At 42.8% G+C, this 14,071-nt stretch overlaps 1 protein-coding gene and 1 long non-coding RNA gene across 4 annotated transcripts in view; one reads left to right on the plus strand and one right to left on the minus strand.

The window, feature by feature from the left end:
- LOC134471985 (uncharacterized) overlaps positions 1-14,071 on the plus strand; it is a 125,146-nt gene that overhangs the window by 90,831 nt on the left and 20,244 nt on the right. The gene's annotated exons all lie outside the window — the stretch shown is intronic.
- Positions 1-14,071, minus strand: part of Fam124a (family with sequence similarity 124 member A) — a 51,711-nt gene that overhangs the window by 15,377 nt on the left and 22,263 nt on the right. For all 3 annotated transcript variants that reach the window (XM_003477446.5, XM_063232693.1, XM_063232694.1), the window contains one exon: positions 9,553-10,286. In XM_003477446.5, coding sequence (XP_003477494.1) covers positions 9,553-10,286 — 734 coding nt within the window. The remainder of the gene's footprint in view (positions 1-9,552; positions 10,287-14,071) is intronic.

Raw genomic sequence — 14,071 nt, forward strand, 5'->3', positions numbered from 1 at the left:
CTGAATTTTGTACTGAGTGTTTTACTTGTTTTGCGACTAAGAACAGAAACCAACATATACTAATAAGCACTCTGGGAGGCTGAGGCAGGAGGATTACAAGTTGGAGCCCTGTCTGGGCAATTTAGTGAGACCCTGTCTCAAAATGAGAAAATAAAAAGGGCTGGAGATATAGCTCAGTACAAAAGCCCTGGGTTAAATTCTTGTACAGAAAAAAAGGGAGACTGAATTTATATTAAATTTAATTTACATCGATACTGAGGAGATGCTTGTGACTACAGAGTTGTAGCTGGCTCACAGGATAAGTGGAACTTAGGGATCAGACACAACGGGGCCAATGCCTTCTCTTCTCCAGCCCTTTGCAAGTCACCATCAGTAGAGCACTCTCAAGCTTTACACGTTGGAGCTTTGGCTATCAGGAAAGAACAACCTTTCCCAATACCAGTGCTCCAACGCCAACATCATGGCAGGTGCACAGACAGCCTGGACGCAGTGACTCCAGGGAGGCAGGAGTGGGTCATCCCGATCTGGTGCTCCAGCTGTACCATGTCAGCGGGGAGGGGACTGTCAGGCAAGGGTTGCTGGGAAGGGAATACCTCATTGGCCTTAATATGGAGCTGACCAGTGCTCAAGTGAGCTGACTCTAAATATTAGAAGGGCATCTTGACCTTTCACTCTGATGCCTGCTTACACGGCCCAATAGCTGCTGTTTCTCATATACAGCTTAATTACATTTATCATTCACACTGTATAAATGTCTTAGGTTAGAAAAAGAGAACACTTCCTTTAAAGCTCTGTCACAAAGAACCTGTGAAACTTGATTTTTTGAAATTTATAGAAAATAAACATCCCAATAGCCTAATGATTTAGCTGTGACTTCAGCCTTGCAATATGAAGTATTTCCTTTGCTTCTCAATTTCAGGAAGCCATTTGCTTTTAAAAAAGTGAAAGTCTACTTGCAATTCCTACAACAAATATTTCAGACAAGCAATATACTGATATCAGACAAAAAAAGGACACTTTGTAGGTTTTAATTTACTATATACATTTTGTACTACATATATGCAAAATCTGAGAAGTGAATCTGAAAACCAAGGTGGTCCTTTTTTCTTGGGTTACCAGGTAATCTTAGCATGTGTGAGGCTGATTCTTGCTTGAATACAGTAACTAAAAATTCTTAGGCTTTAGCATCTTATATTTTGATAAACAAAATCAGCCTCATGTGACGAGTTTCAGAAAGCAAACTGAATCCATTTCTCCCATAGCACCTCTTAATACACTATATAATTTTTGTTATGTCTCTTGCTTATCTACTGTCCCCCAATAGAACATAATTTCACGAGGACAGAAACATTGCTTTATGCAAATACTTTGTAATCTGACAGAATGAACAGCTAGTTAAATTCAGGTATGATACAGATTCTTCATGACCTAAAAGATCACAGGTCTATGTCATGCCAGAAACTACCAATGATGGGTTACAGGAGCAGATGTTGTGGGGTGACATGGCCTGTTCCCCAGAGCCAGCATGAGGGCAGAGTGCCACGTGGCAGCCAGGGCCTGCTGTGACTAGAGGCCAAGGAACACAGTCACACCAGAGGCAGGTCTCTCTTTCCAAGGCAGTGGCCTTGTCTTTTAGGGTAATGATACTCAAGCTTTGTGCCCCTGACGCTTCCACTCCTAGTTCCTGACATTTTTACAGTTGCTGTGAACTTGCGGTGTTGTTGTTTTTAAGCCATTGCTCTATCTGGCCTGTATTGTCTCATCGCCTTCTAAGACTTAGCTGTCAAGTTCTGCCAGAAAGGAACAGCTGTGTGTGAATCCTAGCGCACTACTGACTTGGTTCTGGGCTGAACAGGTGGATTCTTGGGCAATAAGGCACATTTAAAGTCACTTTAGGAGTAGGGAAACACTGTGTTTATTTTACCAAGCATATGATAGGTTTAATCTATAGAAATCTGACAATGTCAGATCAGTGGGCTTCATAGGTGAAAGGCTCCTAAAACTATCTCTTAAAAATGGTTGAGAATAAACCAGTGTTTATTATAAAACTTTTCAAATATCCAAAAGTGTTGAAAAGAACAGAACAAGAAACATTGTTATGCCTACCATTTAGATAAAATTATTTTCTCTCACTTTAATCTATGTAAGTACATGAATAGTATTATTTATCCATATGTATATACATATACATTTATGAATATTTATATTTAATAGAATATATGTGTAAATATTCTTTTTTTTGATGAACTACTTGAAGGTAATTAGTGACTTCTTCTAAGGGTGAATTATTTAACTCCTATGTATGAGGGGTGATCAAAGTATACAGTGAATGTTTAAATTTAAAAACTATTAGAGTGGAAGATATTGGCGTTAATCCCCTTTGAAATACCCTTCCTCCAGTTTGAACATGCTCATCCCATCATTCCTGTTACTGTCTCAAGCAGTTCTGGAAGTCCCCTTTCATGTCTTTTTGTGGCTGTCTCAGTATTCTGAACTGATCGATAATATGGCAATTTCTGATGTCACCTACCTTGTTTGCAAAATCTGCCCCCGTGTGACTTCTGGCTCTTTCCTACAGTCAAAATGATCATGAAAGATGACAATTTTGAATCAATTCAGGATATTGAGGCTTCTGTGACATGCAATGAAACACATTAAAAAAGAAGACTACTGTGTAAGTGACTGAGATAGGGATATGTCCAGTTGGCCATCCTGAATTCTTGTCTGAGGAAGGAGGTCCAGAGAGAGGTGCTCTGGAAAGCCACCAAATGTAGCTAATGGTAGAGTCATCTCAAAGCATGCTTACTGGGCCCTGACAAGCTGAGAGGCTTGGGACAAATGGCCTGCAGACTCTGATGATCATAGTGATAGGGGTAATGATATGAACACTAATAATAGCAATGGTGTATTCTTAGTCGTCCTCACTGTGTGCCTGGATTTATTATGCTAAATCCTCTCTCTGTAGTTTAGTCATTTTATTCCCATAACTGCTGTGTCCCTGAACTGTAGGCATTAGCTATCCTGAAACTACGCTTCCCAGAAGAAAGCTCCAGAGAGTCCAGGGGCTCATTCACCAGAATGGGGACAAGAATCAGACAAAAATGTCCTTGAAATCAAAGTACTAAGACTTACACGTGGATGGGTGGAAGATTGGTAATGGCAAAGAGAACAAGAGATTAGACACCCATTTAATAAAAGGTTAATTTTCTACATTTTTTTGGCATAAATGAGGAAGAAAAGTGAAAAACAAATTTAGAAAACAAAAATTAACACACACGGCTTACATGCACTGAAAAGATTTGATTTGATGGTAGATTTGTTATTTCACCACTTCTGACTTTCAAAATTGTGGGAGTTAATTGTTTCACTATTTTCTAATAAAATAAACTGTGAAAACATCAAGGAGGAGGCTAGTTGGAAGATATTTAAAAATACACTCACAAGGGGAGAAAATTCACAGGAAATCACAGCAGACTTTGGTTTCTGGTGCTGAGCAGCCCTAAGGCACACAGGACTTGGCTCTGCTGTGTGGGAGCTGCCATCCTCTTCCCCTGGCTCCAGGGCCCGGGAGGGTGCGTCTGAGTAGCACCCCGCTTCTGTGTGCTGCGGCCTACACACATCATTCCCACATGAAGTACTCTGGACAGGCTATGAACTTGGGGCTCAGAACTGTGCAGCTCATCTTTGTCCCCATCCTGGGTCTGGCTGAGAGGAGGTGTCCAAAGCAGGAATGAGCCTGTCACAGCCGAGCAACAGTAAGCAGGCCAGCGTGGAGGGAGTGGGGTGAGCAAGGGGGAGATGCAGCCAGAGAGGCCAGAAGGGCCTCACCGATGGAAAGCCTTAGGCTGGGTAAAGATCTGGAAGGGCCTGCATCCTCTACAGAAGGCGTTTTCCAGAAGATGCCCGAAGACTCAGGCACCATTGTTACTTACCTTGCTTTTTTAATGATAAAGCACAACCTGCTTTCAGTATTTTCCAACTTAAACTGCAGCCTCATTCTCATTGTGGAACTGAGTTTGGGGTCCTTAACTGTGCTTTTGTTTGAGGGTCTGAACGGAGAAGAACCGTGGACCTGCCCACAGACCTCCATGGCAGTGGGCGCCTACCTTTCAGGCCAGAGCCCTTGTCAAGTCCTGAGAGCTCCCTAAGAAGGTAACATTTCTGCCAGCTTGGCCAAGCTGCAGCACACACTGTCCTTTTCCTACAGGGACAGGTGTTCTCCAAGAAGCTGGCTGCGGAAAAGAAATACAAACTCCCTGTCACTGGCTAGCTATGAAAAGCTTGCAAGCAAACTTGGGGATTATCTGAAGGAACACTTCTCGCATGGGATTCAGCTATGTCACCGGAGCTACAGGTGCAGAGGCTTCTCTGAGTTACACCTGCCTGGCGTGGCTGGCCTGCACCTGTGGGCACATGAGACAAAGCCTCGCAGGCCGCGGGCTGCTGATACCCTTGAGGATGTGGGACTCTGTTCACACGAATCAGAACCAGGGATACTTCTGACTGAAAGCATCACTGATTTTTTGCTCGTGGACTCTATATCATATCATTGATAATTTTCCACTTTGCTTTTAGTACTAAAGAACCCCAAGTCAGATTAGGGACCTGCTGTGTGAACAGCGCCATCCAATTGAGCTTTCTGTCATGAAGGAAACTTTCTGTCTCCACGTTGCTCAATATGGTAGCCGTTAGCCACATGTGGCTGCTGAGTATCTGAAATACATTTAGCACCACTAAGGAATGGCATGTCAACTCTAGCTTAAAATTTAAATTTCAACAGCCACATTGAATCCCATGAATGGCACAGCACCCCTCTGGAAAGTATATAGAAGATGACATGCCTTCTGGGTGTTACACATGGATTATCTTATTTTCCCATCAACATTTGACCTTCACTTTAAATTCTTCTGTATCTGATTTTTTTCTTGGTTAATTTTCTGGTGTAGTATATACCTTTGTAAGCCATTTTATTTATTTATTTTTATTAATTTTTTTTCTTGGTACTGGGGATCAAACTCAGGACCTTTTCCTTGCCAGGCAGGTGTTTACACCACTGAGTTTAATCCCTGGCCCTTAAGCCATTTCAAATTTCTTTTTTTAAAGCGAGAAACCTACTTATCAATGCAAAAAAAATTAGAAAGATAGTACAGCTGTATTCCCAGCCCTTTAGCATAACAGAGAACAACAACATGCTTGTTTGGGGGAAGGAGGCCCACATCTGGGAGAAGCAGCCTCTTCTGTGTCTGCCTCTGCTCTGTTTCTTTAGTTGTGTGCTGCTCATGCAAACATGTAATTCATGAGGTTCCTTGAATTGTACGTTTGTGGCTCATACACTTTTCTGTATGTATATTATTTATGTTCCTCTCTCATAAAAGTAAACATAAATATCTATAAAAAAGAACCTATTGCATTCAACATCCAGTGTCAGTTGAATACTATGGAATGTAGCAAGACAGATTCATTAAACACAGTCCTTGACTCCACAAGGCTCTAGTTTAGTATCATGAAGTGTCAATGCACATTTTGAAAATGCATGGATCACGTCAAGGATATAACTCAGTGACACAGTGCCTGCCTGGTAAACGCAAGGTCCTGACTTCAGTTCCCAGTACCAAAAAACAAGACAAACAAACAAAAACAAAACAAAACAAAATGAAAATGCATGGATCTGTGATAACTCCTGATGCTAGTGACTTCCCGCACACCCCTAAACCAGGCAGTGTGACGGAGGGAGGAATGAGAGATGAGTATCAAGAAGACAGCTCTCTTCTTGTCAGAGCTTGGTAAAAGACTTCTAATTTTTTTTTTTAGACTTCTGAATATCTTCATTTTGCTGAAGACTGAAACACAATTTTTTTTTTTTGGTGCCAGAAATCGAACGAACTCACGACCTTATGCTTGCCAGGCAGGTACAGTGCCACTGAGCCATATCCCTAGTCCTGAAATATAAATTTTTACTTTGAAAACTAACTTAAAGAGATGGACAGCTATATATCTCATAGTGGAAGGCCACTCTGCAGCAGAGAGGATGAGCAGTATCCTGCTCAAATGGTCAATATCAAGAGTCGGGAGGGGGCTACTTCCCATTTCTCTCCCTGTTAATTGAACATACTATTATTCAGCAAAGGTCTGCAATCCCGAGTCCCCAGACATAAATCTCTTTTCTCTTTTGCGAATCTCCCTAACTTCAAAAGCCTGCACCTGTATAGACTGTATAATCATTTAAGTGTGTAGATCTTTGAAATATTCTTTCGGTGTTTGCTTTGAGCAGCACTCAGGCCAACCTTTTATACTTTGTGCTTTCATTTATGTTTTTAGAAGGATCAAGGGAAAAAAAGTCTTCTCAACTAAGAAGAGGAAGAAATCACTTCAGAAATAATCATATTCATTTTGATCTTTTAATATAAATATATATTTTTTTGCATTTCATTAACTTTTACTTGGTGCAACTGTTACTTTGCATAAAGAATTGGCAGTTATCAGACGAAGAAAGATTTTCTCACATTTCAAAGAGGATTATAGGGTAATGCTAGTGCTCTGTTTACTGAGCAATAAAGCAACATTGTTCACTTTCTTCAAAAGGAAGTCTGACAATGATCTAGTTCTCATGAATGAGTATCTCAAGGTGACCCTTTTGACTGGAGCAATGTACCTCGCTTTGGTTTGGACCAGTTATCAGAAATGTGCCAAATTCTCATTTCATCTCATGATATGGAAATTACAATTGTGGAATTTAGACCCCAAACCAACAAAAACTGAAATTTTACTTGCGATTCCTATAACCACAGTCAGCACCGACTGAGGGAGTGCTCTCCAACATCAATTTGCTATTCTCAGGTTGCCAAATATGAGAACTAAGATGCTAGAGATTGAGCCTTTTCAGAATAACAAAGCCCTACACACCCAGAACTAATTTACCTGTTAATTAGACAATGCCTGGGTTGGAAAGTATTATCCAGCAAGGGCAGGTATAGGATATACCTTAATCTGCACTGGGAATTTTTGATTCTAGAGTATAATGTTATCTATAATGAGTCCAGGACATTTCAGGAAAAGATCAGAGAAGAAAGAGGGCTGGTGATGCACAGGGACTAGTGGTAGAAGGCTACTGCTGGCAGACTGGGCCAGTCTCCTGTACGTAAGATATATTCACTCACCCTTCCTAGCTGAGTGAATCCAGAAGTTCTAAAGGCATCTTTTTTTCTCTTTCAAGTCTTTATAAAGGCATCACTTTCCAAGGGACCACAGAATTTTAATATCCTCTGTTAGCAGAGAGAGGGTTAGGGACAGAGCAGAAGGCAGAGAAAGAGAATAGAGAGAAGGGGACAAATGTCTTCTCTATGGAATATCAATAAACTTTACAATCTTTAAAGTTGGGTTTTCCTGAAGTTCCGTAGGATTGAAAATTACACAGTTAAAAACTGTGCAAGAAATTCCAATCAAAATACCATTTGCATACCATACAGATATAGAGAAATCATTGCTAAAATTAATCCGGAACCAGAAGACCTAGAATAGCAAAGGCAATTCTGGGCAACAAATTCTGGGCAAGTAACACAATCCCTCACTTGAAATTATACTACAAAGCTACTGTGATAAAATCAGCATGGTACCAGAATAAAACAGACCTCAAGATCAATGGACTAGAGTAGAAGATACAGCCACAATTACAAACACACTCAGCCACCTCACCTTTGGCAAAGGGGCCAAACATGTACACTGTAAGAAAGACAGCCTCTTTAATAAGTGGTGCTGGAAAAACTGGGTTTCCATGTGCTGAAAACTAAAATTAGATCCATATCTATTACTATATACTAAACTAAAGTCAAAATGAATCAAAGATCCAAATATTAAAAGAGAAACACTAAATCTTCTGGAAGTCCAAGAAGGTAGAAATCCTGATGACATAGGGGTAGGCAGAGAGTTTAGGAACAAAAATCAAACTGCACAGAAAATACTTCCCAGAATCAACAACTGGGATGTTGTCTTATTAAAAAGTTTTTGTGTGTCAAAAGAAATCTCCAAAAGAGTGAAAAGAAAACCTATGAATTGGGAAAATATCTTAGCCAACTCAGACAAAGGACTTCTATCTAGAATGAATAAAGAATTTAAAAGTCATGCCCCCAAAATTCAAAGACCCACCTCAAAAATGAGCAGCTGAGATGAATACACACTTCTCAGATGAAGAAACACAAATGGCAAATAAATATACAAAAAAATGCTCAATATCAATGGTTATTCGGGAATGGAAATTAAAACATTGAGATTCCATCTCATCCCAGAAAGAATGGCCAATATCAAGAAATCAACTGGTAACAAATGCTGGAGGGGCTGGCTGTGGGGGAAAAGGAACTCTTTTCTGTTCTTGCAGGGAGTGTAGGCTGGTGCAACCAGTGTGGAAATCAGTGTGGAGAATCCTCAGAAATCTAGGATTAGGGATTCCATTTGACCCAGCTATCCTGCTTCTGGGGCATTTTCCCAGAAGAACTGAAAACATCATACCACAGTGATGTATGTGCGATGTTTATAGCAGCACAATTTGTAATAGCCAAATCTTGAAAACAACCCAAGTACCCATTAATTGAGGAATGGATAAAAAGATGTGGTATTTTTATATAAAGGAGAACTACTCAACTATAAAGAAAGATTGCATCAAGGCCTTTATAAGTAAATGGATGTGACTTGAGACCATTCTCCTAAGTGACATAAATCAAACTCATATGTGTAAATACCATATTGTCTCCCTAGTATAAGAAACTGAAAGAGTAAATGTGACCCATAATCTACAATAAATATTGTACAAGGGTAAGAAATTTCTCAAAGAAGAAACGTAATTGGGATGGGGAAAGGAGGAAAGAAGGAAGGGAGAAGGAAAAAGACATAAATTTATACACATATATACATGATAGCTAAAATGACTATACTACTAATTATACTATCTACTGGAAAAGAACAGTTAATATATATGATTAGATCAATTTTACATGTCTATATCTCATAATCTAAGCAACTCTTGTAGGTAACAATATGCAATATTACAATCATTGTTAAATTCCTATCGTGTTGTTTTAAAAACTTATACTGGCATTGTTCGGGGTTTGTGGTTGGTTGTTTGTCTCTTGCTTTTCCTTTCTATGTCTTTTTTTCTCTTAAATAGATTTTTTAAAAAGTAAAAAAAAAAAAAAAGAACTCTGCAAGAGTGAGGGAGCAGATTCAGTAATCTTTAATAATGTCCCCCAGGTTAGGAGCTTGTATGACATCCAGGAGTCATGGGTGGTCTGGGGGCACAGACCTGGTGCCTAGCTAGGCACGTGTTTGCTAAGGCGGGTGCCAGGACAATAGACTGTGCAGTGCTGCTGGGTGAAGGCTTTCTGCCTTCTCTCTTGCTTACATGTGGTACAGATCTACCTTGACCTGGTTTGGGATGTACAGGGCCACTGATCTCTTTTTTTCCTAGCATTGCTCACTAACAGGGAGGAGACTTTCCAGTAGAACTGACTTGTTTTGCCCTTCCAACAGACAGGCAGACAGACAGACAGCCAACCCAAGTACCTGCAGAAGGATCTTGTTGCCGTCGTGGTCCTCTGTCTGCCAGCGTCCCTCACTGATGGGGCTGCAGGGGTTGGGCAGGAGAGGCACCAGCTCCCCAATGTCCTTTACTCGAAACTCCAGCACGGAGGAGTCGGTGGGCACCGGGCTCTGGTCACAGGGCAGTCTTTTCAGGGAGAACTGGATGTCCACATCCAGATTGGAGAAAATGGGGAAGATGCAGAAGTCCACCTTCTTCTGACTCGGGCTCCGGCGCAGGATCAGCTCGTAGAAACGAAGGCTGTCTGCATAGCTGTTGTGCCGGCAGTAGATGGTGAAGCGCACGATCTCCTTGCCATAGTGCACAGGCCGGATGGCCCACAGCGGTGTCCCGGGCGCCAGGGTGAAGAAGTCCTGGCTGAAGGGCAGGTAGGGCAGGAACCGGCCATTCACACGCTCTGTGTGGTGGTGGCGCCAGGGCGGGCGCTGCAGCGTGCGGTGCAGCTGGAGGATCTGCTCCTCCCCGTACTCCTCCTGCAGGAACAGCACCACAGCCAGGGCCGGCTGTGCGCCTCTGGGGGTCTTCTTCCGTCTCCGGCCCACTCGCCTCTCAGACACTCGGAACAGTGGGAGCTCAGGGTGGATCCATGCCAAGACCTTGTCAATGGCCTCCTGCAGCGGCTGGGCCTGGCCTGGGTCTGCGATGATGTGGATGCTGACCAGGAAGGGGTCCTGGGCCTCTTCTAGGGAAAGCTCACCTGGGGACACCGAATGAACCATAAGTGAATTCAATGAATGGGTATATAAAATGGTGATTATTTCACGAAGGTGACCAGCGATGGCATGTACTCGGCAGAAGACAGCCAAGTTCTAAATCCATGCATGACCTATGATGTTTTTGGTCTCAAGTTTGCATACAAAAACCACTCTGGCTACATCTGAGCGTCCAGACAAGAAAGGGCTATTGCCAGAACTAGTTCTCAGCTGCACAGTGTTGGGAAACCATTGGCCCTGTATTTCATCAGGTCAAGTGCACTTTCTATCAGACAACAGAAAGTCCAGCCTCTACTTTGGAAGGAATAACAGGCCAATGAGAGCAGATGCTGTGGCATCACCAGCAGGTCATTTAGTGGTGCCTAAAACGAACACAGTGTCTTACCCCATGAATGTTCCCAGCAGTACGGCGCCCTTCTGGTTTGCTTATCTTGCTGACTGATTTTGCTCATTCATTTAAGAGACATCCAAGGACTCCCTTGGGGCCTCAGTGGAGAACAGAGACGTGCTTGCCTCTGGGAGCTCGCTCTAACTGACAAATGAGGCTGTCATGCCCACAGCTTCCCCCTGGGGAGAGGGAGCTGCTTGTGATTGTTGCTGAGACACGGGGAAGAACAGCCTAGGACAAGTGCCACGTTCTTGCTGTCTGTACGGCTTACTGGGACAGAGCTCATCAGTGGAGAAGCACAGTGAGGCCACGATTGCCAGGTCAGGCTGCCTTTGCTGGGTGAATCCACCCAGAAGCTCACAGATCCTGAATGGTCTGGGAGCCCTCCCTGTGTCCCCCGGCAGGCAGAACACCCTGGCAGCATCTGATGCCAAGGGTGAAGCTGGCTGTTTGACTTGGCAGCATCTTCTCATGGGATGACGCAGTTGGCTGGCCACAGTAGCCTATTTCAAAAGATGCTCTGTTTGGCTTTATCTAAATTCTGTCATAAATGTAGTGGTAACCAAGACAGCTTTAGGACAAGTGTGACAGGAGTGACACCATTGGATTCGTTTACAACCTAGACATGCCTTTCCATGTGTGTTCCACAATGCCCACTGCAAGTGTTAGATCTAGAATGATCAGTGGACAATAATTTCTGAGATGTGAGATGGGCTTTTAGGAACCATAACCTTAGTCAGTTCCCCAAATAAAAACTGTTTTTTTGTGTAGGTAACTAAGATATTCCCCGTGGGCCCATGAATCCATTTTACTATGTACACTTGCACTAGCATGGCTTTAATTTTATTGGATCAAAACTTGTCTAAGTCAGGCATCCCCACGCCTGTAATTCCAGCACTCCTGGAGGCTGAGGCAGGAGGACTGCAAGTCTGAGCTCAACCTGGGCAACTTAGTGACCTAGTGAGACCCTGTCTCAAAATAACAAGCTAAAAAATTCTGGGAATGTAGTTCAGTGCAAAGGCCGTAAGTTCAATCTCCAGTAACACAAACGCAAAATGAAGAAACAAACAAAAACTTGTCTGAATTTTCATCCCAGTCCTCACACCTAGGTATCACTGCCTTCTTTCTCATTCACTCATATTCCTTAAGCATTCAATACGTAAAAGGAGACAAGGAAGCTGGCACTCCTGAGGACTATGGGAGTCTGTGTACACAGGCTCTGGCATGAATAGTGTTCCATGCTGCATACACGACCCTAGACAGTCAAAGGTAGCAGTATTTTACAGAAACATAAGCTACAGGTGAGAATTTCCTGAAACACAGATATAAAAACATCAAAATTCAATTGCTATATGCCTAGAAGGGATCCAACACAACAGCATCTTGGGGGGGGGGGTTAGGTTCTAAAGTTATCACAGAGTGAGGGTTACCTACAGACAGTATTACCACTGAAAGTTCCCTTCATTTCCAGCAAGACACCAGATGGCACTGACCTATAGCAAGACCACCCAATCACATGTGTGAATGCTGCTTTGCTGGACACCATATGAAAGAGCCAGCTGCTGCAAGCTGGCACAGCAGAACAGTGTGCCTCTTGACAGATACTGAACCTCCACCCCGCAAACCAAACCTTTAGTGTGTAAGAGGCTCTCAGCAGTTGAAAGGCTCCTGGAACCTGAGGATGACTAAAGTGGTCCCAGTTCTCTCATAGCCACGGAGTATAGTGACAGGTAGAATTAGTCCAACTGCCTGTGCTGTGGCCTTCCCTCCCTCTGGCTGAGCATGCCTTCCTGAATTTGTGTGAGCTACATACGAGCATGATACAATTCTGATTTACTACCGTGTAACAAAGGAAGGAGCAACTCTTTGTCTTTGGTGCCTTTTAGAAGGCTTCCCGGAGGAGGCACCAGGTGACCTGGGTGTTGACCGGGAAACATCTCAGAATGACCCCAAATGTGGGGGAAATTGGTGTGGCAGGAGGGAGACTATTTATGAAGGCACAGAAGCAAAAACAAGCACATTTGGAAGAGGGTGATGAATGATTCTGAAACAGATGCAACTAGAAAAAAAAATGGAGCCAAATTCTATAGCCTTGAGCTCAATTTCGTAGGCGATGGAGGGTTTTCATGCAGAATGTCAGGATCAAGTCAGAAGGAGGTTGACTATAGGCGAAGTAAGGAGTTAGAGGATTAGTGAGGAGTCCAGCAAGACTTGGCATAATCTGCATTACTGGCCCTAGTTTTTTGTTCTACTCTATGTCCTTGCTCTCCGTCAAATGACTTTGTAGTTCTTCCCACTAAATGTGTGATGTTTGGACAGTAGAAAGTGAGCTGGACACGAATTCTGGCTTGCCTCCTCATGCTTTTGATATTTCTATGAGAAGAACAGGATTGAGTGATCCCACTGGTCTGGGAAGGAGGATGAGATACATGGAGCAGAGCTAGCTCAGCTTAGCCCAACCTAGATCAAACTACGGCACATGGTACGAACTATCCAGCTATGACTGGGTCTAGATAAGTTGACCAAGGCACATGGGAAATAATAAATAACTGTTACTTCAAGCCATGAATCTGGGTAGTTGTTACACAGCAATACTTACAGATACACAGAGAATCAGTGGGTAAATAGAAGATGCATGTAGTTAACCGGTTATTTAGGAGGCAAGGGGTGTAAAAAATGAATGTGCCCTGATGTTTCTGGTTTGGGTGACTGGTCCTTTGTTGTATTTTACAGATAGAAAACCGAGGCAGAGAGGCAAGTTTTTTTGGGCGAGGGCAGGGGAAGAAAAGGAGTTCTGCTTTGGTCACTTGGCTGAGAAGTGTGAGTAACTTTCAGAGGAGATGTCCTTTTGGTAATTGGACCTTTATGTTGCCAAAGCTGTAGCTGAATTTAAAGATGGATCAGTTACTTTTTGTGAGCTGACTGTCAACCGTGATTGGCTTGAGAGACACAGGCTGTGTGTGGGTGGGTCACAGCGGTTGTGGCCTTGGGGACTGTATCTTATCTCTGGCCTTTTCTCCCTGGTCCTCTTCCCTTTTTCTCTGCCTCTTGGTTGCCGTGAATGCCACACACATTCTTCTAAGTGTGGGGCCAGCCAACTATGGACTGAGACCTCTGAAACCAGGTGCCCCTTAAACTGTTTCCTCCTTTAAATTATATATGTCAGGCAGTTCATCCCACCTATGAGAAAGCTGACATATTTTTAGGCCATATTTTTGCTTTTTGGCAGTTATCTGATATGTGTGTGCCCCATATTGATTTGAATCTTGAAAACTCATCATGATGGTTTAGAGAAAATGGAACTCAGGAATCATTCTGTTTTTTTTTTTTATTTTCTGCCTGGCTGGCTTCTGTTTCACTGAGCATTAACATCATCATCAG

Source organism: Cavia porcellus, unplaced genomic scaffold (genome assembly GCF_034190915.1).
Source record: "Cavia porcellus strain 051 isolate PalLab524CR breed Dunkin Hartley unplaced genomic scaffold, mCavPor4.1 scaffold_21, whole genome shotgun sequence".
In the NCBI taxonomy this organism is placed as follows: domain Eukaryota; kingdom Metazoa; phylum Chordata; class Mammalia; order Rodentia; family Caviidae; genus Cavia; species Cavia porcellus.